A 27,135-nucleotide genomic window follows, 5' to 3' on the forward strand; every position below is an offset into this window, starting at 1 on the left:
AAAAACACTGATTAATATTAGGCTGTTCAGAAGAATGTCCCGCTGAATACTAATTGAACCATTCCAACGATAAATCATGTATTAACCGTTACTATCTATTAGGAGAAATCAGTTATTTTTTCACTATTTTATAAAGAAAGAATATAAGTCAATAAGCACATTTTAGTATTTTTTTATTAATGGAAATAAATAAAATATATTAAAAAAAAATGTTTTCTCCCAGAAAGATTTTTGCTGACATCAATAAAAAAAGACAATTAAAAAAAAAAGAATTAAAAACAGTAATTGTGTTTTGAAATGAAGAGTTGCGCTTTCAAGCAAATCTGTGCTTGCTAGAGGATGTGGAATTATTCTCCCACTAGAGGGTGTTAGTTTTAGCATTGCCTGGACATACAGTTTCAGTCAGAAATATTCAAACCCCTTAAGATATTAAGTATTTATCAATTAAAGATTTTTTAAAGAACTAGATTTGGATTTGGATTAATTCTTGAGTTACTTTATGAGTACTGAATCTATGGGTTTAATAATAGTGCACATCCGCATGTGTTTAAATAGTTACATTTCTTATTTTTTCTTCCTTTCCTGGTGAGAGCCAGTTCCATCATAAGGTTTTTGATGGTCTTTGCGCCTGTACTTGAGTAGTTGCCATAATCTGGATTAGAACATTAATGAAATATTCACTATTCACTGTATACCTGTAACTCTACCTCTTCACTACTTTACAACTGATGCTCTAAAACACATTAAGAGGATTGTTTGAGTTTAGAAATATTCAACCCCCTAAAGATATTAAGCATTTATCAATTAAAGACTTTTCAAAGAGCTAGAATTTGCTTTGGATTAATTCTTTATGAGTTACTTCATGAGTACTGAAACTATGGGTTTCATAATAGTGCACATACATGTGTTTAAATAGTTACATTTCTTATCTGAACTTCAAAGTTTAATTCATATGTGTCAATAAATATTAGTTGTTTAATGAGATTTCTTTGTCATTTATCTCAGTACCTTTTATCTCCATCTCCATTGTGACATCTTTTGAGATTAGGGAGTTTAATATTTCTGATTGCTACTGTATGTTGGGCCTTTATTTGAGGTGCATTAACACATACTGTCTCTGAATTATTTTACTCTTGTAAAATTCCTATTCACAGGGGCTGAAGTCCTGCGTCCTAAGAGTTTATGATGTTTAAGAAATTATAAGTTCTACGTAACTGGTAGAAAATAAATATAAACATGTGCTCTGCAACATCTCACTTCCTCACCATGACTGGGCCTTTCCTCATATAAAACCTTCTTCCCACTTCACTCTCTAACACATGGTGGAAGTTAACATGAGCTGTCTCAGAACAGATCTATTCCTCTTTTTAGTTTTGATTCCTCTCTCAATTACTTTATTTTGCATTCCTGTGCTCAGCCTCAAGTTCAGGTTTCCAATGAAGTTAGATAACATCATAAAAACAAGCACACTTTTATAAAAAGGTTGAAATAATACATAATACATTCCTTTCTTAGTGGTGTAGTTATCTCTCAGAAAGTTTGTAGACATCTGTTTCTTTGGAAATCACATATTTCCCCATAAAAATCAGATTTTCAAGATATCCCTGGTGAAAAATATATATATACTTAATTGTACTTAAACCTATTTAGACATGTACATATTTATGTACTTACTTAAAATATATTAAAAGTACATTAATATTATGCTTTCATCAAATGTTTGAAAGTAAACTTTGATCATACTTTTAAAAGCGAAAAACATAGTGTATTAAAAAACACAGTACACTGTTAGTTTAATGCAATTCAATATATTTCTAAAATACTTATTTCCAAAAAAGCTGTTACAGCTGTTCACTTAAAGTACAATGTATCATATAACTTTTTAGAAAGTAAATTAAATTAACACATTTATAAAATGTAAAGTACATTTGTAACATGCTAAACATTGTAGTACAGTATATCAAATATATTTTTATACCCAACAAAGTATACTCGAAGTGAGCAACTTACAAAAGACAGAACCAAAAGCATATTTTGTACTCTAATGTTAATACAGTATATTTAACATCAATTCTTAATACATTCCTAATATATTCGGTGTATAATAGTGATACAGTTGTAATCCTCATTAAATGTATTATAATTTTATTGTAAGCATATTTAAAATAAGGGGTAGCACAACTTAAGCCTTCTGTACTATTTTTATACAATTAAAGTACAATAAGTACAAAAAATATACTGTAAATATACTGATTAATAATGTGGCTACAAGTACACTTTAGTGAACTAAAGCATAATAATGCTTAGTACACTTTAATCTACTTTTTTCACTAGGGTATGAAGGCATGGATTTCTCTGAGCTCCCTTGGCTTGATGGTCGACGCCACACTGTCTGCATTAACAGAAGGCAAGTGTGTTTGAAAAGCCAAGCATGTGACCATGTTTTCTCACTTGTATGAGAACTGTTTTCTCACCTGTTTTCTCACCTTTTATGCCATTCAAGTAGGAATGGCATAACTTCACACTTCATAACGGCACCTCTTCCACTAGAAGGGCAAAATGGCACCCATAGAAGAATGCATGTATTCTGTCTTCGCTATTTGTACAATTGGTGTGTCTAACTCTGCACAAATACCAATAAAATCCTCCACAAAATGATGCATTCTCTTGTGAAAAAGTATACTAGGTTTGTAATCAAAATACTATAAATTTGCACTAAATTCATACTGACTATATTAGTTATATGTTATTTTCACCACTATTTAATATCATTTAAATATATCTGTGTGAGTCACCCAACTGTACATTAAAAACATATTTAAATGTGATTAAAATATAGGTTTGACATCACATTCAAAAAACAAAAGCAAGATATCTCATTGTAAGCATTAGTTGTGTGTGTAATTTTAATCACACACAACTAAAATAAACTTTTAAAGTGTAGTTTTAACACACAAAAGGTTCATCAGCACAGTTTTAATTCATATGAGTTAATGTTTTGAGAACAAATTTCATTGAAGTACAGTTTTATTGCAGAAATAAAGGCTCCTATGACACATGTAGTAAAAGAATAGTTTAATTATAAAAACAGTTTTAGTTTTATTAAGTACATCACCAGTACACCATTACTTTTTAAAATATATTGGAATACAACCTAAGGAGGTAAGAATGCAAACATAAGGGGAAAAAGTATACTTTAGTTATCCGGATATAGTTCAAGTACACTACTATTAAATTTACATATACAGCTTTTTCACAAGGTTTCTCTCTTCCAGTGTTTTTTTAGACTCACTGAGCTTAACTTTGCCTTTTTCTTAAGGTGTGTTGTAGATGGTTGCAACTTTTTGTGTCTTGTGTATAGTACAGTACCAGTCAAAAAAAACCCCACAATTTTATTTAATTTATTTTTTACACTGTACATTGTACATTGTGATGATGGCAGAGGCCTGGCCATAACACCAATACTGCTGGGGACATTAATTAAACACTTTAGGTATATAAATACACTAAATATTCTTACCTGGTTGTTGTTGTTCTTGGGGAATGGCGGCCATCTTAACTCCTGTTCTTGTAGTATCCTTGGAGCTCCGGATGTGCTCCGGGAAAGATAAGTTAGAACAAAAATGTATTAATACTTACCATCCAGTGACATGTCTATGAGTATGTAAATGTGGTGTAAATAATGTTGGCATTAATGTATGTATTCGTGTGTGTTTGAATATATGTGTTTGTATATACCTTTAAGGTACCCCTACCTGAAGTAATAATAAAAAATGGAAAGGGGCGGAGGTATTTTGGCTCTTCTTCCTGTAGCGATTCCTGGGAGCGTCCAGAAACTTTTGCTACTCCTCCTCTCCTACTCCTCCTTTCCTACTCCTCCTCTCCCACCCCGGAAGAAGGTGGAGGAATCGAGGAGAGGAGAGGAGGAGGAGGAATGGAGGGAAGGAGCTGTAATTGGGGAAATGGGACAGCTGATCCCTTTTAGATAGGATGTTGACTACCGATTAACTGAGCCAATCACAACGCTCACTTTTAGCACATGCCGGATACTGCCCAGCCAATCACAGCTTCGGAATAAAGCTCCACATACAAAAATAAAAACGAGAGATCAATAAACACAATTCCAAATTCTAGAGATCAAGCTTCAAAGTGCAGCCTGATTAGCCATTGATGAAGGTTGCATATGTAAATATTAAATTATTTTAATAGTAAAATATGATTTCATTGAATGTAATAAAACAAATAACAAATCTTAATAAATAATACATATAATAATACATATTATATTTTGCATACATGTTGAAGTGAAAAAATATTAGATGAAACAGCATCAATGGAACATTACTGTCACACAGCTAAATATTCAGATATTCCAATAAAATCCTGCTTACTCCCAGGCATTTTGGCCGCATCTCTGGCCAGTGAGATATATATATATATATATATATATATATATATATATATATATATATATATATATATATATATATATATATATATTTTACTGAGCATACAGCTTATCTAAACAAAAACATAAGCGTCCAGAAGGAACCTAGTTAATTAATATGTTTATGACGTATATTTGGGCGTTGCCTGCTCCTCGCACTGCTTTTCGCGTGCTCTGTGGGCGTGGAAGCAGTGATGTCATTAAAAAGTCTTCAGGAGTAGGATACACTGATGTAACCTCCGTTAGGTGGATTTTAAGCGGCTTCTTTCGTCTCCTACGGTATTCGGACAGGCGGCAAGATGGCCTCACAAAATCAGTTTCCGGGTCACGGAGGAGAGGAGGAGGATCGGTAGGAATAAGGAGACACTTTTGGGGTTTCTGGACGCAGCCCTGGTTTCTACTAGCCAACACTTATCTGCACTACCACAAGGGAAACCTTTTTTACATTGATATTAAAATAACGAAAACAATTAAGGGACGCATATGTAATTACGTAGTAAACAGTAAAATAAAAAAGTGTGTGTCCTCCACATTAATCCTCTGATCTAAACCTGATGAACTGAGATGGTGATTTGAGGTGATTTAATTAGGATGAGCTGGAGCTGGAAAAAGCAGCAACTATTGTTCAGCACCTCCAGGAACTTCTTCAAGACGCTGAGAAAACTATTCCAGGTGACTCTCCCTCATGAAGACACTGAGATACCAAAATATCAATAGTGTTCAATCAAAGTCTATCATTAAAGATAAATCTGCTACTTAGAAGAATGTAAAGTATTTAAACATATTCTGGTTTGTTTAATACTTTTTGTTTACAGTATGATTCCACATGTTCCTGTATAGCTTTAATGTTTTTAATATTAAATATAAAATACAAATAGTTTTGACTGGTACAGCATTTTGGTTGGCATGTTTGTTAAATAAACTAATAAACTATTGTTGCATTTTTTCTCGAGTTTAATACATAAATAGTGCACCTTTTAAAATGCTGTTGTGTTTATATATATATATATATATATATATATATATATATATGTGTGTGTGTGTGTGTGTATATATGTGTATATTTTTTCATCACCTAAAATTAACAAAAATAAAGGCAGCATATTTTTAAATGATTAAGTTAACTGCAATCTCATTATTATCTCAAAATAATGACTTACTATCAAAAATAATGATATAAGAAAAAATGAGATGGAATCTCAAAATAATAATTTTCTATATCAAAGTAATGACTTAATATCTCAAACATTGAGGTAGTATCTCAAAATAATGACTTTCAAAACTTACTATTTCAAAATAATCAGATAGTATCTCAAATTAATTCATTATTATCTCTAAATGATTAGATAGCAGTTTACTTAAAATAAATTGTATATACTAAATTGAATATTTTTTTAAATCATTATTTTAGTGGGCGGTAACGGGCTTCCATAGAAAATGACAGATACATACAGCACACAGGCCTGTTACACAGGTTGTTTTACCAAATAGACATTTGGACAACAAGGTGCTGATACCGATGACAGCTGTGATTGGTGCACACCCACGTCGATGTTGTGTTGAGTCATCGCATTGGATTTCTATTGGCTAAGCGGATAATCGATTACATGTTTGGACCAATCGGGTGAGAGGGTGTTCTCTGGCCACGGCTGGGCAGCTTTAGCTGTGCTTTACCGCCGGAGGTGGAGAAGAGCCTGCTGCACGGAGGAACAGGCGGGCTGCTTTAAAACCAGTCGCTCTTATTTATTTTAATAGGCGGATGTGTAACTTAGTTACTTGAAAAAGGAAATATTAGTATATTAACCGCAGTAATAGGCCATATAGGGAGAAGTACGGGTGTATCGTTAACGGGTTTGGAGCGATATTAAGCTGTAGAGTCGGTTAAACCGACTAACCTAACATAACGTTAGCTAGCTAATACGGTTTGAATGGACTGAATGGGTTAAGCTAGCTAACATACGGTAACTACGCTAGCCAGATTTAACCGAACGTTTTTCACCGTATAATTATGTAATTTACTTGTGTTTTTTCCGATATTAGGTCAATAAATCCTGCGTTATACTTGAAGCAAGGGACTATGTGTGTCAAATGACGCTGTAGTTAGCTGGATAAGGAGAGTTAAAGGCGTGACTGACTGGGCGTACGACCGTGTTTTGGCGACCACAGCAGCCGGAGGACGATGGCACCCAGGCGGCTAACGCTGCTGCTCATCATCGGGTTTGTGTGGGGTGAGTTCAGCCTGCTGCACCCATCTGTTCACTACTTTAATCCACAATCAGACCGCTGCCTATACAGCCTGAAACTGGAACATCACCTCTTAGTAATGGGTTGGGCTGTGTGTGTGTTCATTGATCCTCTGACTGAGTTCATTTCGTGGATCTTTAACCCTTTTTTAAACAAAATAGAATAGTAACAATGCTGTTTTCTGTCTGTAATGCACAGGAAAAAGATTTTAATATTCTAGTTAATATAAAATATGTATAGCTAGCAAATAAATCCAACTAACTCAAAAATTAAATAGTATTTTTTCTGTATTTCCGTTGCATTGGAAGTAGGGCTGCAACAAATGATTATTTTGGTAGTCGATAGTGGTGGGCAATATTATATCATATACAATATATCGTGACACAGAAATATCATGAAAAATCCATATTGTGATAATAGGGATGTTTTGTCTTAAAAGTAGTCTATTATTTACTGTGAAGTTTAAGTGTATTTATTGTATAATTGTTTTAGTTAGCAGTTTATATCATCACTGTCCTATGAAAAACACGTATCTCCATTTTTGTTAATTTTTAGTTTACTACATAATTTGAACAGACAAACTGTCCCTTACACTGTGCCAACATTTCCTAATGCATAGACTATTAGAAACTCTTCAAAATTACCTGAAATAAACTCTTTACATTGACTTCCACTGAAAGTTTACAATTTTTTTTCTGTTTTGGAGATCAGTGTTTTTCATTGGACAGCCACGATATGCATGTACTAAATATTCTGCAATATTTTTTGCTGCATTATATTATTTTATGCTGTATTATTTATTTCGCCACATTATGATTATACTGTTATACCATTATACTATATTCCTGAAATGAATGAATTATTTTAGTTTTCCTATATCGCCAAGTATATCGTTATCGCAAAAATACCTTGAAATATCGTGATATTATTTTAGAGCCATATCGCCCACCCCTAGTAGTTGACTAATCTGATTACTATTTTTTTTCAATTAGTCGAGTAGTCGATAATTTGTGCCATGTCCTCCATCTCTAAAACGTCAGAAACAGCTGATCATGATATTTAAAAGGCATTAAAATGTCTAAATGTTGTTTAAACGTGGAAAGTACTGATATTTAGTGAGTAAATATTGGCACTTTTGGAGACACAAACAAAGTTGATTGTAACCTGTATGAGTGATCCGTTTACCCAGCACTCTGTGTAATGCAGTACTGTTACAAATGAACGAATAATCAACAATGAAATTTGTTGTCGACAAATTTAAATAATCAACATTGTTGCTTGTATCGACTAATCTTTATAACCCTAATTGGAAGCCTGTGTGTAATATTTCATATTCAATATTAACCTTTTAATTTCATGAACCCTCCCTAAATAGTAAAAAAAAAAAAAAACTTGATTCAGGAGTGTTCTAAATCACATTAATTTAGTTAAAAGTTTTTGTTACTTTGCCTCAATGGCTTTAGTACAACTGTTGTATTCAATGCAGTGGGCACCTGGGGTCCAAGTTACTGTTTTATTAGTTTAAAAACTTCTAAAACAGTAACTTGGACCCGGTTCATGATCTGTTTTGATAGACAACAGCCCTAGGAATTAAGCTAGCTAATTAACTACTTAGGATAGATAGTTTTGTGATAATGCTTGGGTGTTTTCTTGGGTGTTAAATAAATGAACAAGACCTAGGTAATTCAGACATCTAGGAAATTATACTAAGCACAGAAGGCTTTACCTGTATTATAGTTTCCTCCCATTTTATAAATAAGGTGTACTAATATACTACACATTTTAGGTGTAAAAAAACAACAATGGAGCACTAAAGATCAGTCAAAACAAATAATCAGTGTGATGATCATGAAATGTCTGATAAAGTCCTGCAAATGGTTTTAATGAGGCAAAATGAATCTGTTTCTACTGTGCTGTCTGGGTGTCATCGCTAACATTACATTTAGAAGATGAAAAATCACATGCCCACATTAGCACACCATTATAATGGAAAGCAAACTAAAAGTGCAGAATACTGTCAGCATGGCACTGAACACAAATAGAACTTCACCAAGGTGTCACCCGTCAATGAACGATTGTGTTTATTTGTATGCTTGTTCACACAGAGTGTTTTAGCCAGTCATGCAATAATGACCAATGATTTAGTAACTGTGACTCCATACACACAGTGTGGACTGCAGTAGGTGAAGAAAAAAGTATAGTATAATTGTAAGGGGGTAATTTTTTGTTATGCTCTTATATTGTCATTGTCATTGTTCCTGGCATTTAGTGGTCTTAAAATGACAATAATATTGTTTATCCCAAGAACTTCTGGGACAATATGTTGTCCACAAAAAATCTTATCATGGCAGGTCTAGTGTCTTTACTAACTTCACTGTCTTGTTAGACTTGTAAAACTGCTCTAGTCAGAACATGCGGCCCTATGTCTGATATACATCATGCACAGGTTTCATTGAGTAATAGTTTTCCGCACCCCAGTGGCCCTTTACTTAACCCATAAGTGCCCAGACCCGTCTGAATGTTGTTAATAAATAAATAAAAAAGTTGTATCAGATAAATTCAATGAGCAGCTAATGAATATTTTTATTATTACAGACACATGACTGAACATTTTAAGGCCAAAATACTGATGAGACATAAATGATAACAATAATTTAATAATAATAGTTTCAAAAATCAGGCAATGGAGAATTTAAAACATTTAATTAAAGTGTTTTTTGATAAAATGTTTGTAACAGAGCTGTAGAAGCTAAAATAAATAAATTTTAAAATTAGCTAGTTTTATCTCCTATATAGCACTAACCCAACAATCCTGCATTCTGTAAATAAGGTGTGATGAACAAACACATGTTTACACACTGTCCCGTAGTGATGCTATCAAGATGTCCATTAATCCAGCTATATGTCACTTAGAGATTTCATTGGGAGTTCAATTGAATGACAGTGCTGTAAGAAACTTTCCAACAATTTTAAAGCCACCCTGGGCTCATACACCACCATGGGCTCTGTTGGGTTAATGAGCCTGTATGATCCGCTTAAATCCTGTTCCTGAGCTATGAGTATGAGTAAGAGTATGGAGGGAGCTCCCACTTCACACTGACCTCCAGGAACACCTGCCTCGTTTTTCAGGTTATGCTTGTTGGGTTGTGAGCATGCGAGTGTAAAGACACACACCACTTTATCACCGTGTAATCACAGACACACAGTGAGGTGTGTCTGAGCTGCATGCCCAAATAAGGAGTGATAATTACAGGATGGAAGTACAGACAGCATCACCTCATCAACTGAGTCACAGTTAAAGGGAAGTTAAAGGAAAAGTTGAGGTGTTTAAGACCTAGGTGACAGGAACATTTTATTTCATGCCTGATACTTTGCCCAACGTATTAACCCATTTTATACCCTACAATTTTAAGAAGTCTCAGCGTTCTGACTTTGGCTGACTGACAGAAGTGAAGACTAATGTGTTTTTTTTTGCTATTGTGGCTACTCCACATAAAGGTTTGACATGCTAAGTATTCTGAGATGTGTTTCCGATCGCAACAGTTGTACAGAGTGGTTATCTGAATTAGGGGTGTGCCATATCGTTTTGTAATATCGTGAAGGATATTATACCCTGAAATATTGTGCCAGATCACCCACCCCTAATTATCACATCAGGGTACTACTATTTTGCTGTTTTTGGCAGAAGAAAAATTCAAACTGTTCTCATTTCCTATTATATATCTACTAAAGACAGATTATATCTGTCCTGTATCATTTATTTTACATATTCGGAGTGCATTATTAGTATCATGACATTCTAGATCAGGGGTGTCCAAGCTACAGCCCGCGGGCCATTTGCGGCCCGTTTCCTTTTTTGGAGCGGCCCGCGAGGTATTTTAGAAATAGAATGAAAGTTGGCCCGCTGTTATGCAGGTTTTTATAATGTAAGATTCAAAGTTTGAACGCTAGATGTCAGAAACGGGCCAAAAACAGGCTAAAAGCGGAGAGAGTGCAGTTGTAGCGCAGAAAAACGGGCCAAAGAGTCTAAAAGAGGCGAGAGTGTTCAGTTGTAATGCAGAAAAACAGGCCAAAGAGTCTGAAAGTGGCGAGAGTGTTCAGTTGTAATGCAGAAAAACGGGCCAAAGAGTCTAAAAGTGGCGAGAGTGTTCAGTTGTAATGCAGAAAAAGGGCAAAAGAGTCTAAAAGTTGCCGTAATTAAGGAGTTTAATATTAAGAGACATCATAAAACGAAACATCAATTAGAAAAATCTTAGTTTACACAACACTGTCAAAGATAGATAAAGATAGTAAGTCAAGTAAAATGGTGTGTAAATGAAAGTAATCAGGAAAATGTATTATTTAAAGGGGTATATTTCATTATTTGTTTTATTACAGAGTCTGTGGCCCGTGACTTAAAATATATTTCTCCTTCTGGCCCCCAACAAATCGAGTTTGGACACCCCTGTTCTAGATCATTGACTTCTGTTACAAATCTAATAAAGTGTATATTTTAAAAGATTTTTTTTTATTCAGTGTTTTGTCATATTGCCAAGAGTATCGTTATCGTGAATATACCATGAAACATGGTGATTATTTTAGGGCCATATGATTACCACAAAGTTAAAAACTAAATTTATTATTTCATCACATGAGCTTACTACACATGTCAACATGCTTCTGGTTTTCTCAGCTTAGAATTTGCCAACAACATGAAAAAAAAAAACAGTATGAACAAAATTCGGAACACAGTAGTTGATCAGTAATTCAGGGCAACAGTTTTTATGCAGGTTTTGCCAACATACTATAAACAAGACACGAAAATACATTTGCAGCATTCCAAAACGTACCTTAGGAGAAGGGTTAAGTTAGACTCTGAATCTGCGTGTCCAAATAACAAAACCACTGGATTAGGGCTGCAGCGATTAGTCGATATACTTATTTACTCAATGTGTATAAGTACTTTCCACAATCTGGACATTTAAATGGTTTTAAATCTCATGTTTAGCTGTTAATCGACTAATCAAAAAAAATAATCATCAGAATATTCAACTACCAAAATAATTATTAGTTGCAGCTCTACACTGGTTAAGAAAACATGAGTAAGTGCAAGACTTAATTGCTATTTGTGCAGCGTTACACAAATCATTGACAAAAATAAGAGCAGTTCTTGTCAGACTCTCCTGGCCTGTTTTGGAAAACACAGACGCAGTTCTTAGAAAGGTCCAAGAATCATGTTAACTACAGAATAGTTGTTGTTATTTTTGACGAATTGAACCCATAATCCAATTAACTGTATATTTAACAATGAATATTATTGTATGCCACTGCATGGGGCATGCAATTTCTTTTATGATGCGCACAAATGCACAGCTATGGGTGCTACTTCAGCCCTCGGGTGGAGAACGCCTATACAAAACTGTAGATGTATAGAAGTATACATCTAAGTATAAATTAGTTTGAAGTTGAGGATATGTTCTTATTGTTTTGAAGAATTCATGAATCTTTATCTTTGATCTGAGCAGGTTTATGCAGCAATATGAAGTAGCTCAGAAACATTCTATACATGCCGCAAGAAGCTACATGAGTTCACAGCTCTTACATCATTAGAGTAGCACTATTTAGTACTAGGATAAAGCTCTTTTATTCAGATTGCTTTGGGGGTTGGGCAACCAGGCGGGGGGTGCCGAGTGTGGGGTGAGCATCAGTAAACAATGACCTTAAGCCCAGAACTGAGAAGCAGGCCATGAGAATCCTTTAACACTGCCAATATGATCTAGTTTACTGTTACACTAAACATACAGCAGGGACTTCTGTGTACCAGAGGAAATAACAGCCCACAATAGCTTCCCTGTTTTAAATATACAAATGTTTCCATGCTTAGTTTTTTAGTGTACAAACAAATAAATGGAACAAAATAATATAAATGCTATTTTTTGGTTTTAGAGTGTTGTCCTGTGTTTGAAGAGTAGGATTTGCTAAAATGATTAATTAACAGTTTGCTCTTCTATATTTAGCAATACAAAGAAATAATTTAACTCTGTCTAGGCAGGCACTGCCTAATTTTTATAAATGTTTATATAGTGTCGATATATAACAGCACTGGCACAAAATAAGGATCATAGTGGTGCGTGCCAAGTTTGACATACTTTTGGTGTAAAACCAAAAGTATGTCAAACTTGCGTGCCAAGTTTGACATACTTTTGGTGTAAAACCAAAAGTATGATCCTTATTTTGTGCCAGTGCTGTTATATATCGACACTATATAAACATTTATAAAAATTAGGCAGTGCCTGCCTAGACAGAGTTAAATTATTTCTTTGTATTGCTAAATATGTATGCTAAAATACAGTTAAATAAATAAAATGCATACATAAGTGTGTTACTGTATGTTGTAACTCAAAATTATAATTTTTTCTCCCCCTTGGAAAAAGTATTTTAGTTAGATTGTCTTTTCAGCTACAGCTGTATTTTAGCAAACTTATACACTGTGATATATCTGTTTTATTGCTCTTTTATATTTGCATTGTTTATTGTAATCTTTATGATGTTTTTAGGTAGACAATTTCAAGATCTGTCCAGGGACAACGAATGAAAAATAGCCTTTAGGCTAATTCTGGTGCATTTACAGTAATGTTAATTAATGTACACTGTCCCTGTTAAATAAACTATTAAAAATAATAATAATAATAACATTATCAGTCCATTGCTCATAGCTGCTTTAGGCAATTCTCTGCTGACACTAATAAGATTTCCATCCAAACATATACCCCTATTAAAATGTCTGAAAGGTTCAGTGCTAATCAATGCTGACCTCACAGGAAGATACAAAGATACATTTTGTTTATCTTTCTGCCTAATTTAGCGCTGCCACAAACTTCTGGTAACACTGAAGAAGATCAGAAGTGTCAGATTAGACTGAAGCATCATGAAATGTCCTTCCCAGATCTGAAACAAATTTTTTAACCAGATGAAGCCAAGAAAAAGTTAAATATTCCATACAACCTCATCTGTCAAGCTTGGTGGAGGCAGTGTTAAGGCATGGGCATGCATGGTTGCCAGTGCAGGTTGATCACAGCATGATGAATTCTGGAATGCATAGAACTGTGCTTTCAGCTTAGATTCAGGCAAATGAAACAGATAATGACCCAAGTAATACAGCAAAAACAACGGGAGAGCTTCTTCAAGCAAAGAAATACATTTTCCTAAAAGACTGATTAAGTCCATTACTTAAGAAAATACTAAAAGCAGAAAGACCCACAGAGAGACAGCAACTGAGCGTTCAGATGCTAACCGCTAGCTGATAGCGCCCTGGCTTACCAAAAGACTCTGGGTTCCTCAGTGTAGCGGCTTTTAGTAGCGCTAAGCCCTGCTAATAAGCACTGCTGCTAGCCACGCTAAAATACTAAAAATCTAAGCTTTCTATAAGTAAGCAGAGGCGCTTAAATCATCCAACTAAACAGTTTTTGGGAGAGATAATCCTGTGTGCTTTATGTATGAAAATAGAACAGAAAATAGAAAATAGACGTTCATTGATAGTGCACCTTATAATACAGTGTACCTTTTATAGTATGTAAAATTCATTAAAATTGTTTAATAATATTGTCCTAATTAACATGTGTTAGGGTATTTTCCACCTCTCTACTTGTTGATCTGTAGACTTTCACCCCTCTGCTGCAGAAGCAAGAAGAGCAAGTTCCCCTTCTTGCTGACTGCACTTATGTACTGCTATAAAAGACTATGTCTGTACCCGAATAAACTCAGATTGTTAAGGAAAGCAGCTTGTGTCTGTGATCTTTTCAATCTCCCTCGAGGCTAAATTAGTGTGTGGCCAAAGAACTAGACCAGGGCAGGGGAAAACTGAATCCGGGAAAGGGGGTAGTGCAACCAGCCATATTCAACCCTTTTAACATGCTTCATAGAATAAACCTGATTATATTAAGATAAGGTAACTGATATAGAATATGTGGTCATTTATTAAAACGTTTTGCAAAACTAACCAAACATTTGATAGACAGCGTAAATTCAGTGCACTTTCAACCTCGCTGATTCATCTGCTTGCCCATTTGTTTATTAGATAAGCTGTTTAGTGAGCTCTCAGGGATCCATTGCCAAATTTCCAGAGTGATGTCTGATGTCCTTCAGTATTTATAAGCTTATTATTAGTTTCACTGTGAAAGTTTGTGAGTGCTGAGCTGAACAGTATCCAGTGACCGCTCTGATTGAGTATGGTTGTAGTTGTAGGCTGTATTAAGGGCTTGTTTAATGATTGCCTGATAAAAACCAATTAGTTTTGTTCCACTTATTGATTGCTGTGGTGAATATGTAAAGGGCACACAGTTGACTGATTTTTAATGTGGTGCATGTTTGTTCTCTCTCTCTTTATCTCTCTTGCCCCTCCTTTCTCTGTCCTCTTTCTCTATCCTCCTCTCTTTCACTCTGATAGAGTTCCAGCTAGTTGTGTGCCGTGAGGTTACACTTCCCCCTGGTCCAGTGTACCGGGTAGCAGGGTTCCCCATGTCCCTGCCCTGCACTGTTTCAGGGTATGAGGGTCCACGAACGCAGGACTTCGAGTGGTTCCTGTACCGAGAGGATGCAGGCGAGATGCAGATCGGGGTGGTGTCGACCAGAGACCAGGGGTTTCCTTACGCCCCGTTCCAGGGGCGAGTGCGCTCGGGCGAGGTCCGGGTGGAGAGGGACTCTGATGATAAAGCCAGGCTGGTTATTCAGAGGCTCCGCCCAGACGATCAGGGACGATTTGAGTGTTACACACCGAGCACTGATGTGCGATATCAGGGCAGCTATAGCGCCTCAGTGAATGTCAAAGGTACTTCATTCATATTCAATTAAAATTCTTTCACAATTTAAAAAACACAAATTATAATCATTACAATTGTATATAAAATTTACAAATATTATGATTATAAAAATCAATCAACCTTTTTTTTTTGACTCAGAAGTACAATGAGGGCAACCCTTATTTTCAATGCAGCCAAGCATTTACAAAAACAGGGATTGACATGACAAAAATAATGACATGACAAAAATAATAATTACATTTAATCATTGTAAAATAACAGTGAATAAAAAATAAAAATGGTTAAAAATAGAATAAAAAAGTAAATTAATAATAATAATAAAACTAGATCAAAAGGAAATAAGATTAATACAACACAAAACAGTTAAAATTAAGCTAAAACTAACTTTTACATAGCACAATAAAAATATATATATATATATAAAATGAATAATAATACATTTATACAAATATAAAAAAACGAAGGCACAAATGTGATGGAAACAAAACATCAGATTAGTTTTTACACTCAATTTTATTAGATTTGTGATATTTAAAATATAAATGTGTTCACATAGACTATCTATGTGAATGTGTTGTGAATGTAACTAATCACATGCTTACCTTTTGCGTGTTGTTGGCGGCTTCCTCTAGAGGTTACAGAAGCAAGTTGATGTTGCTAAGTGCTGCACTGCCCTTAGCATTTTGTGTGTAGTTTTGTATTAATTTCTTAAGACATTCACAAATAACAGAGCAAACAGATGCAGTGTGGGCGAGGCAGCCTTCATTCCTATACAAACACACAGTTAACAAGTCTAGTCTTAGCATTGTGTTATGGTCAAAAAATAAAGAATACATACTATGTTGAATAAGTCTTGGCTAAAAATGTGTGCAATGAGTTCTTCTAATTTAATCTGCACCATAATAGACCACCACAAATAGATTTTGCGAAGACTGTTTTTAGAGGAGACTTCAAAAATTGATGTATGACTCATTTACTGCTTTAACATTGTCTGGAACAAGTTATTTTAGGTAGGTGTAATTTTGTTTTAGATGTCAGGGCTTGTTAGACTACCTAAGATGTGTCTGAAAGGCCTCAGTGGATTAATTAGACCATAACATTTTTTTATTTACATTTAAAGTAATCATAAGAATAACCAATCTTTATTAAATATCCAAATTTTTTAGACAGATTTTTCAACACACCATCAATGAAAAGATAACTAATAATGGGATGTACCTTAATATTCCTTTAATTTAAGGCATATTGGAGCATTGTACTGTACTTTAAAGAAGCTTGGTAGAATTCAGGTAGCCACAAGTTAATCACTGACCAAAAGTTAAAATAACATACAATAAACTGGTCTTTCTATACAACAACACGATGTGCTGTGATACAATTGAAATTCTTGTATATATTTTGTTTTATTTTGGTCATATCTTACTGTCCCGTTTTGTTTGTTTTTGTTGCAGTGATGCCAGACACCTTGTCAATAACGCACTCTCGCATACTGAGCGGTCAGCCCGTCACAGAGGGCACAGAGCTTCAGCTGACGTGTGCAGCATCTGTCCAGTCACCCCAACACACTCACCTATCTGTTACGTTTGGAGTGCGAGGCAGCACTGATTCTGGATCTCTGGGCCACAACCTCAGAGAGATCATCTCCATCGACCGCGAGCTGCGTGTGATCCCAGGCCGAGGCGCCTATGAAAAGAGGTATAAAGATGGGGAGATCAACCTGGAGAAGAAGAGTGGAGATGGAGGGAGGGATCTGTACGTGCTAACGATGAGCGTGTTAGCCCCGGAGGATTCCGGTGCGTATTTTTGCGAGGCAGTGCAGTGGATCCTGGACCCATCTGACCAGTGGGAGCGTATTGCACAGAGGACCATGGAGCTGGGAAACCTCGCTGTTCAGCCACTAGGTCAGATATTCCATTTCTTAACACTTATTGGTTTGTTTGTCATTAGAGAAAACACAAACGTACAAACAGTCCTGCAAAAAGCATGGGGGAAAAAAAGTATGAAAACCTTTCTTCTGATTATTCTTAAGAAATATAAGTTCTTAAAAACAGAAACACAAATAGAACTAGCTATGATGGCTTGTGCTGTCCCATATTTAATCATTCTAATAAACAATATTATTGTAATTTTAAGAACATTGATATAATGGCCAGTGATTTAATGATTATATGATGCTATTATACAGCTCTGAAAAACATTGATTCAGTTTCTGAATCAGTTTCTCTGATTTTGCTATTTATAGGTTTATGTTTGAGTAAAATGAACATTGTTGTTTTATACTACAAACTACGGACAACTTTTCTCCCAAATGTTAAACAATAATATAGTCATTTAGAGCATTTATTTACAGAAAATGAGAAATGGCTGAAATAACAAAAAAGATGCAGAGCTTTCAGACCTCAAATAATGCAAAGAAAATTAGTTCATATTCATAAAGTTTTAAGAGTTCAGAAATCAATATTTGGTGGAATAATCCTGATTTTTAATCACAGTTTTCATGCATCTTGGCATGTTCTCCTCCACCGGTCTTGCACACTGTTTTTGGATAACTTTGTGCCTTTACTCCTGGTGCAAAACATCAAGCAGTTCAGTTTGGTTTGATGGCTTGTGATCATCCATCTTCCTGTATTTAGGAACACATCTTGCAGTACTGCTGCACAATAACTGACTAATATCTGTTGATCTTTTCAGCGGATACTCTGTCAGTGAGCGTGGCACCGGCTGGAGAATTGTCTCTGCAGCTCGGCTCTCCTCTCAGGCTCATGTGCCAGGTTTCCGGTGCCGGTTGGTGGAACCGCTCAGCCCTGCTGGTCCAGTGGATGCGGCGTGGTCCGTCTGGGGGAGTGGAGGTGGAGGTGGCTAAGATGGGGCCTGATGGGGTGGTGAGCTGGGGGGATGACACCAGCAAAGGAGGAGGAGGCAGTATGGAGAAGGAGGGCAATGGGAAGTTCTCTCTGCGTCGCTTCTCTGCCCACCCTGCTGATGCCGGGGTCTACCGCTGCGCCGTGAGTGTGTACGCAGGGAGGATAAGTCCAGGACCAGCCAGCCCCGCCACCCTCACGCAGTGGTCTGAGGGAGTGACTGTCAGCCTCAGAACTAAAGGTTAGTGAGCGTGATTTCTGTTGGTTTATTCTGTGCATGTGTAAATTTGATGCTTAACGCTTCTGGGGCCTTGTGGTGTTTTGCTAAAAAAAAAAAAAAAAAAACAGAATTAGCATGATTTATTGTTTATTATAGATGCAGTCCATCAGCCAAACCAATCTATTTTCTGTTGTTATAAAAACAGTTAAATATTAATGATGCACCTAAATATTTTGGTCTAAAAAAAACAAACAAAATAAAAACATTTGGTTAAATACTGAAAATGTTTTAACAGGTTTTCATTTATTTTTCTCCTTCTTTCACCATTGCATAAATGAAATAAAACAAATCAAACAAAATGTGATCACAATACCTATGATTTATTACTTATTACAGATGCAGTACATCTAGGGCTGAACGATTTTGGAAAATAATCTAATTGCCATTTTTTATCTATAAATTGCGATTGCGATTTAAAATGCGATTTTTTTTGTCTTCTCAAGTATTTTTCAACAACAGAAGCAATAAATCAATCTGTTTAATAATAAACAATGTCAGATTTACTTAAAGCACAGATAACAATAAAGCAAAAAAATCTATGCTTTTCCTTTTCACCATTTGTTTTTTTTTATAGAAAAATAAATAGATAAATAGCTTTTCCTTTTCACCATTTTTTTTTAATTAGGAAAAACAATAGATATACAAAATTTAACTTACTGCTCTCCAGCTAGTAACATCATGAAAAATTAAAGTGCAAAAAAACATAAAGAGAATCTGCTTTAACCAACTCGTTATTTTCTGTATTTGAAGATGCAGCACTGGTCATTGGCATTTTAGCCTTGCAAATACCACACGAGGCTTTGTGGTGTTTTTTTAAATGCTGAAAAAGGTTTGTAGTGTTACCTCGCCTCGTAGCAACAGTAGCAAGGCACGTTTAGCACAGTACCTGACGTTGAGCAGCATCTTCTTTTTTAAAGCCAAAGTAATTCTACACAACTGATGTGTTCTGTCGAGCCTGAAGCCATTGTGCAACAAGGGCGTTTTCACACCTGTAGTTTGTTTCTAATGAGTTCGTTTACTTGGAGCGTTTTCTCGCTCTGTTCGGTCTGGTTTCCCATAGGCATAAATGTAAACGCACCAGAATGCGCATCAATAAACCACGCGAGCAGCCTGTGTCCTCTGATTGGTCAGAGCTGTCTGACACGGGAGTACATTAAATATAAATATACGAAAAAAGTAAATACAGCGAGAAGATTTTGTGTTCCAGCGCAAATATCTGTGCTTTAATACTGAACACTGAAACGCTGCACTTTCAAACACCGTGTTTCTGCATGCAGCGCAGATTTATACATAATAAACAGAGTCACGCGGCTGTGAGCTATGAATGCAGCGCAGATTTATACATAATAAGCAGAGTTACGCGGCTGTGAGCAGTGAATGCAGCGCAGATTTATACATAATAAACAGAGCAGTGAATGCAGCGCGTGCATGGACACAGTGTTTGTTCACAGCTGTGGTAATTAGCTTTATCTGGCTAATATATCAGTTTAAACTGTGCTTGCTTTATCAGCAGTTTAGCTCAAATAAATGGCTTATATTTAATAGCTGGATCCAAACGAGACCGGATCACGTTCTCACCACAAGCGAACAGCTCCAGAGTTCGTTTGGTACCGGACCGAGACCACCTCCTCTAGCTGGTCTCGGTCCGGTTCTTTTGATCCGCACCCCAGTGCGATTACTGTTTTTACACCTGCTCAATCGAACCGCACTAAAGTTACAAACGGACCAGAGTTCGTTTTAACCGGACCAAATAGTGCTGGTGTGAAAACGCCCTAAAGTGCGCTGTGTTGACTTCACTTCTCCACCTCCCTGCCTTCTGCTCGGGTATGCTCCGCTCGTCCTCGGCTTGGCTCGCTCCCAAGTCACGTGACCAGTCAAATCGCAGCCAGTGCGGTTAGAGAATCGCGTTTTAAAATATCGCGAGATTATCGCAATGCAATTAATCGTTCAGCCCTAAGTACATCAGCCAAACTCATCTATTTTCTGTTATTAAAAAAAGTTAAATATTAATGATGCACCTAAATATTTTTTGCTCAAAAAAAAACAAACAAAATAAAAGCATTTGGTTAAATACTGAAAATGTTTTAACAGGTTTTCATTTATTTTTCTCCTTCTTTCACCATTGCATAAATAAAAAAAATAAAAATAAAAAAATGTGATCACAGTACCTATAATTCATCAATATTTATTGAACAACCAACATTTTTAACACCCCAGCAGACATACCAACAAAACTCAGTATAATGTGTGTCTACTGCATGTATTTTGTGATTGTGACCCACACAGTTATAAAACGCTGCAGAGGGATTGCTAACTGCCAGCTTAAATTATGTAATGCTTTTGACCTGATCAGCTGGGCTGATGCTAATACACACAGCAGCCATCCTCAGCTGGGATGGAGAGGTTTATTTGCAATGCTATTTATATCTGTTTAACTGTTTTTCTGAGCTGGGTTACTCGCTTCACTCAAGTTGATGACAGACTTCTGCGTCTCGGAACCCAGTGAAGTGCCACCACTGCTGAAAGCACTCCTAACCTTAGAGAAAAACTGCAGTATGACCTAAAATAAGTTAGCATTTGTTTGGTATAAATCGTTTGGGATCAAAATTATTTTGAACATCGAAGGTGCTTTTGTTTGCCACTTTTAGCTGCCAAAAACACCTGTGGAAAAATTAAGAGACCACTTCAGTTTCTGAATCAGTTTCTCTGATTTTGATATTTATAGGTATATGTTTGAGTAACATGAACATTTGTTGTTTTATTCTATAAACTACAGACAACATTTATCTTGAATTCCAAATAAAAATATTGTGATTTTAGAGCATTTATTTGCAAAAAATGAGAAATGGCTGAAATAACAAAAAATAATGCAAAGAAAAACAAGTTCATATTCATAAAGTTTTGAGAGTTCAGAAAGCAATATTTGGTGGAATAACCCTGTTTTTTAATCACAGTCTTCATGCATCTTGGAATGTTCTCCTCCACCAGTCTTACACACTGCTTTTGGATAACTTTGTCACTTCTGGTGCAAAAATTCAAGCAGTTCAGTTTGGTTTGACGGCTTGTGATCATCCATCTTCACCTTGATTATATTCCAGATGTTTTCAATTTGGTAAAATCAAGGAAACTCATCATTTTTAAGTGGTCTCTTATTATTTTTTTTTACAGAGTTGTATATTTGGTTGCCATATATTTGGTGCATCCCTATTAGATTAAATTAGAAATCTTGTGTCCTTAGGGCATTTTGCTTCTTTTATCATGTGTAATTGATTGATAATGTTATTGTTTGCTTAGATTTAAGTACTTATAGCAATTCTTGATATTAAACTTGGATTGTGTCTGTTTATTTATACAGAGGTCAATGTATCGGCAGTAGTCGAGCTGCCACGCCGTCCACTCCTGAAGCGCGGAAGCACTGCTACCTTGCTGTGCAACGTCTCTGTGGTGACCACCGGTTCGGCCCAGGTAGAAGTGCAGTGGCTGCACAAAAGGGAGGAGCCTGAAAATAAGGAGGTCACGCCCCCAGCTGACACTAAAGGCGTGGTTTTTGCGACTCTGACCTACGATGGAATGTCTCGGATCTACAGTAATGGAAGTGATATGAGCGTGGACCGCATCTCTGCTGGCACCTACAGGCTGCGGATCTTCTCAGCACGTGAGGAAGACCAGGGGTATTACCAGTGCACGGCAGAGGTGTGGGCACAGGATCCCCACGGAGGCTGGTACAAAACCACCAAAAAGGCGGAGTCAGCCATGGTGCGTGTGTACTTGTACGCACGAGGTAAGATACAATACGTACCTAACCATTATAGTTAGATAAGCAGAGGGAGAAAAGAAGAAATGGTCATGTGGCATTGTACCTTATTTTGTTTCTTCCCTTTTCTTCTTCCTCTTTGCTTCTTTCTTTTTCTATGTTTATTCTCTCTTTTTTTGTTTGCTTTAGTTTCTAGATGAAGAGTTTATGAAAGAATCTAGATAAGATCTGACCACTCTTTAAGCACCACATTTTTAATAATGACCTTTTCACAGAGCTGTACTTCCCTTTAGTTGCTTTTCTAACTTTTCCATCAAGATAAATGCTGTCTAGACACCAGTTGTGAACAGCCTGCGCTTTACAATGTAAGAACAGTTATAGCGGAACTGGATACATCATATGTCCAAAGGCATACAAACACATTCACTACCAAACAAATGTTTTAGAACTTCCCTATATATTTTATTTTGTTTGTGCCATTTAAGATCTTCAAGTCCAGTCAGATACAGAAAATTGTACAAAATACATGGTCTTTGTTACTGCACTTGAGGATTCTTTTGAAATGTTCAAATCCATATTACACATACTCAAGAACTCAATTCAACTAAGTAAAGAAAAAAATAAGAGGCAAGAAATCCAAGTGGTTAACTCTTGATGAGTTCAGCACAGCTGTTAACTGAAAGCCTGAATTCCAGGTGACTCTACCTCATAATACCAACAGAGAAAATCCAGCCAAGATATGCAAAACTGTCATCTAAACACAGGGTTCGTACGGTTGCTTGAAATCCTGGAAAATGCTTGAATTTTAACATTCTGGTTTTTATGCCTGAGAAGTGCTGGAATGTCTGAGAAAGTGCTTGAAAATGCTTGAAATTGTAACTGCATTTACTTTAAAACAAATAACTGAAAAATATCTGACCCAGTGAGTTCGAAAAAAAAAAACAAAAGCAGAGCGTAAAATAAAAACGGCTTCGCTCACGCCTCCACATGTGTGACAACAAAGTCTGGTTCTTTCTCGTAATCCAAAAAGAGTTGGCTCACGAGGTGCTGGCTTTGTTTGCCCCATATGCAACAAAGTTTTACCACATCTGTGTTTTTTTTCTTTTTTTTTTTTTTCCTTTAAACACGGACAGTAGGAGAGTAAGCTAGCTATGCTAAAAGTCAAGCTTTGGATTTATCTAAACAATAATAGTAATAATCTAGGTTACACGTACAATATACTATTAGGCTAAGTCGAGCCCCGCACGGTTAACGCGGTGTCACCGTCATCCAATGAGCCGCTGTTGGCCCTGCTTCAGTGCCGTGGAACGAGCCGATCTCCGGCTGCAGGTAGCTATGCTAAAAGCCAAAAGCCAGGTTAAGAGTGCTGGCGAGTGGACATACCAACAATGCTACACCTAACTTTATAATCTGAAGACATCATGTTATAAGATAATAACGTGACCATATTTCCTGTTTAACTGATGTTTGGATGTATGTTTTTCTCTTCTGTGCAGTTGCTGACCTCCTGCTTATACCATTGGTGGTTGGAGTATCCTCTGCCCTGTTCGTTGGAGTGGTCATCATCGCCACGGTAACGTGCTGCTTCATGAAACGACTAGCCAGGCAACAGCCCCATATTAGGAAGTAGAGAAGTGGAGAAGTCGACTGCAGAAGCTCCTGAGAAGCCGATTATGGTTAGTCTGTACTGAACTTCACTGGAGGAGTGAGGTAAAGTGTGGTTTCTGGTGGAAAGACTCGACTGTAAGAGTTAAACTGTATACAGAGAAGAGAAAAAAAGAGAGAAGTTTTCAGCTTCTCCACTTCCACAACCATCAGCTCCGTCATGCCCACATTATTTCACTCACACTTAACAGTTGGTTTGAACATTAACTCACACAAAGTGTGCACATGCAATGTCTCTGAGGAAGGAGAAGATGACCTAACGGGTAAATAAGTAGTCTTAGTGCCCCTCGTGCACTTCTTCTAAGGGTAGAACCACAATGCACATGACTTCTTTCACTCTCTTGTTTGGAAGCCACAGATGGCCTAACCATGTTTGGTTATGAACATCAAGCTGTTGCCGAATGAACATGGGGCCAAATTTTAAGTCAGCACTTTGCATATTGCATATGATGTTTTTTTTGCTTTCTTTTGTTTTCTGTGAGCCACTTAAAATATGTGTTTTTGTGTTTGTTTTTCATGTGTTCTGATATCTTGAAATCCTTGTTTTTTGGTATGAGAAACTTTTTTTATATAGAGTTTGTGAAACCTATATATAAATAGCATGGCGCACATCTTTTACCATAGTTTTTATGGTATTTATGAAACCACCCAAACTACTACTTGTTGCACTGAATTCTGTGAAGTTAAAAACAAGTAATTCCAGGTACTTATTCACTTTCAGCCCACACACACAGCTCACACACTGTATGCAGTAATCAAGCAACCCCTTGATGGTAGAACCTCATTTCCAGTGGGTGGAATAGACTAAATACTGTATGTGTGGTAGCCCTGTTCTTTAGAGACACAAACAATATACAGATCTAAGCTCCTGTAGTAGTACAGTTAGGAGGTACATGTGTATATATAGGATAAAAGCTAGCAGTGTCCAATAATATAATAATAATAATAATAATAACAGTAAAACAAGCTGAAAAAAAAACACCAGAATGAAAGTTTAAATGAAACCACTTTATTATAAGGGACGCAGAAAGTTCTGGTGCTGAAAAGTTGAAAGTCTGCTCCCCTCACGCTGCGATGAAGGACTGTCGGTATGTAAACATCACTTAAGCTGTCGGCAGACACAGCTTGAAATGCAGGGACTCTACTTGAAATGCTGTTGTTGCTCCGTCCACGACAGCTGAGCCAAATCAGGCCAACGTTAAATAGATGCCAAGCTTTTCAACCAAGCCTGCAGGACCAAAGTGGGACGAGGGCCAAAGCGTTCCTTCTTTATTCTTTAAAACGTTTAGTTTTTTTAATCTTTAAGAAAGATCTTTTTGTTAAAACCCATGTTGAAAACTGTTTTAATGGTATATAATGTTTATATACTGTGTGTATGTGTGTTTTATTGGTTTTAATGGCCTGCCCATGTTTTACTGCTGTTGATTTGTGAATGTGCAATGCATCTCTCTATCTCTCATCATTTATTTTATTTTTATTTTTTTAAAGAAGGAAATGTGTTTTTCTTTGTTGTAGCCTGTGTGAATAAGGCAGATCACTGTGCACTCCACTGTGTTTCCTCTGGATTTATCTTTTCTCCTGGACTTGGCAGGTGGGCATAGCCGCAGTGTTTTAGCTTAACACAAAAAAAAAAGAACGGGACGACAGCTCAGTCCCTTGTTTGGAGTCAAAGCATCATTTATTTGATTGCTCTGCTAGGCAGTGATTTGTTAGGCTAACAGAATCTCCTCTGATTGTTAATGTGGTTGATACATTAGAGAGAGAGAGACCCCTGTTTGCTGTTATGTGCTGAAACACTTATTTACAGCGCTTGGCTCATGAAAGCGGATTTATCCTCTTACGCAGTGGAGCCACGTGACCCGGAGTAGAATGGCCAAGTCAGTGAGAGTAACGCAATATTCGCTGGCTCTTAATCCGTGTGTTTACATTTCAGTTACTCCACTCCCTTCAGTGAATTTACCAGCCACTCTGCTGACTAAAGCTGCCCCATGCAGCCCAGTGGCCATTTTGTTCCTCAATCCTGCACTGGTACTGTTTTATTAGTGTGTGTTTCTGTGCATGGACAGATTTGAACTCCTGCTCTCACTCTCTCTCTTTTAGCTAACCTGTAAAAAGTGCTTCAATTATGGGTTCAAATGTAAAACCGGTTACAGAACAGGTATACAGAAGTTACACAGATACAGATTTACACTGTACACGTACTCGTACTGTGTTTTCCTTTGTTCATTGTTATTTTTATGTGAATTAAAAAAAAAGACTAGACTGCCAATGTTCATGCTTTCAAAGCTTTGTGCTTTGTGATTTTTCTTTTTTGTATGTACAACAGATGCCCACAATCCACTGCATTTTGCTTTTTCACAAGTACTGACAGTGACCTGTAATTCTATTCAGTGTCTGCTTGTACTGTGTAATGGTGCTTCAGAGTCATGAATAAAATATCAATAAAACACCACAATAAAAGGCTCAAAGGATCAGTCCATTAATTATTCAAGATGAGTGTGTAAAAGCATTTAACTCTGAGCATAATGCGCTGTGTAATCTGGGGAAAAAAAGATGTATAGTTGTCTGTCTATCTGGGCCCGGTTTCCAAAAGCGTCTTGAGAAGGTTCAGATCATCTTAACTGATGAGAGAGTGTTTAGTGTGATGCTTACTCTACTGTGTAAGAATAGAGTAATGATCTTTTTAGTAAACTCACAAAAGCAGGGTATTAACTAGGGGTGTGGCATGATGTGCATCAAAGAGATTAACTATTGTGAGTGTGTTCTGTCATTTATGCCATTTACCATTTCCTGGCTATAAGCCACAACTTTTTTCACACGCTTTTGTTTATATGCTAACAAACTTCAAACAAGCTTTACTCACCCATACAAACTTTTTACGAAAGATATGTGTTGTCCTGATGAGCCCTGGATTAAACTACACAAAGTATTTGCAGATATTGGACATTAGCATGAATTTAAATCAATGCATTTAAATTGGCGCTCCAAGACTATGCGTGTCATGTAAACGTAGGCTGTGTTCTTGGTAATTGCCTTTAATTGCATTTTTTTTAAAGGAAATGTGCATTGTTTTACGTTGTTTACAC

General features: G+C 36.4%; 1 protein-coding gene across 2 annotated transcripts; it reads left to right on the forward strand.

Annotated features, from left to right (window-relative positions):
* The first annotated feature begins 6,105 nt into the window (after nt 1-6,105).
* On the forward strand, nt 6,106-25,643 carry igsf8 (immunoglobulin superfamily, member 8). Of its 2 annotated transcripts, XM_015606925.3 has the most exons (7): nt 6,106-6,408; nt 6,488-6,675; nt 15,117-15,497; nt 16,941-17,390; nt 18,181-18,591; nt 21,986-22,411; nt 23,881-25,643. In XM_015606925.3, exons 2-7 carry the CDS (start codon nt 6,627-6,629, stop codon nt 24,012-24,014), a joined length of 1,851 nt encoding a protein of 616 aa, XP_015462411.2. In that variant the 5' UTR covers nt 6,106-6,408; nt 6,488-6,626; the 3' UTR covers nt 24,015-25,643. The 2 variants fall into 2 exon arrangements, with proteins under 2 accessions (XP_015462411.2, XP_022531350.2); XM_022675629.2 differs by having other exon boundaries at nt 6,106-6,675.
* Nucleotides 25,644-27,135: the final 1,492 nt, after the last annotated feature.

Source organism: Astyanax mexicanus, chromosome 5, assembly GCF_023375975.1.
Source record: "Astyanax mexicanus isolate ESR-SI-001 chromosome 5, AstMex3_surface, whole genome shotgun sequence".
Taxonomy (NCBI): domain Eukaryota; kingdom Metazoa; phylum Chordata; class Actinopteri; order Characiformes; family Acestrorhamphidae; genus Astyanax; species Astyanax mexicanus.

What these genes read in the sequence shown, in the direction of transcription:
- igsf8 (XM_022675629.2), top strand. Translation starts at nt 6,627, where the DNA reads ATGGCACCCAGGCGGCTAACGCTGCTGCTCATCATCGGGTTTGTGTGG. An exon ending in CCTCGCTGTTCAGCCACTAG is followed by an intron (nt 17,391 to 18,180) that starts GTCAGATATTCC and finishes TGATCTTTTCAG; the next exon opens with CGGATACTCTGTCAGTGAGC. An exon ending in TGTCAGCCTCAGAACTAAAG is followed by an intron (nt 18,592 to 21,985) that starts GTTAGTGAGCGT and finishes TTATTTATACAG; the next exon opens with AGGTCAATGTATCGGCAGTA.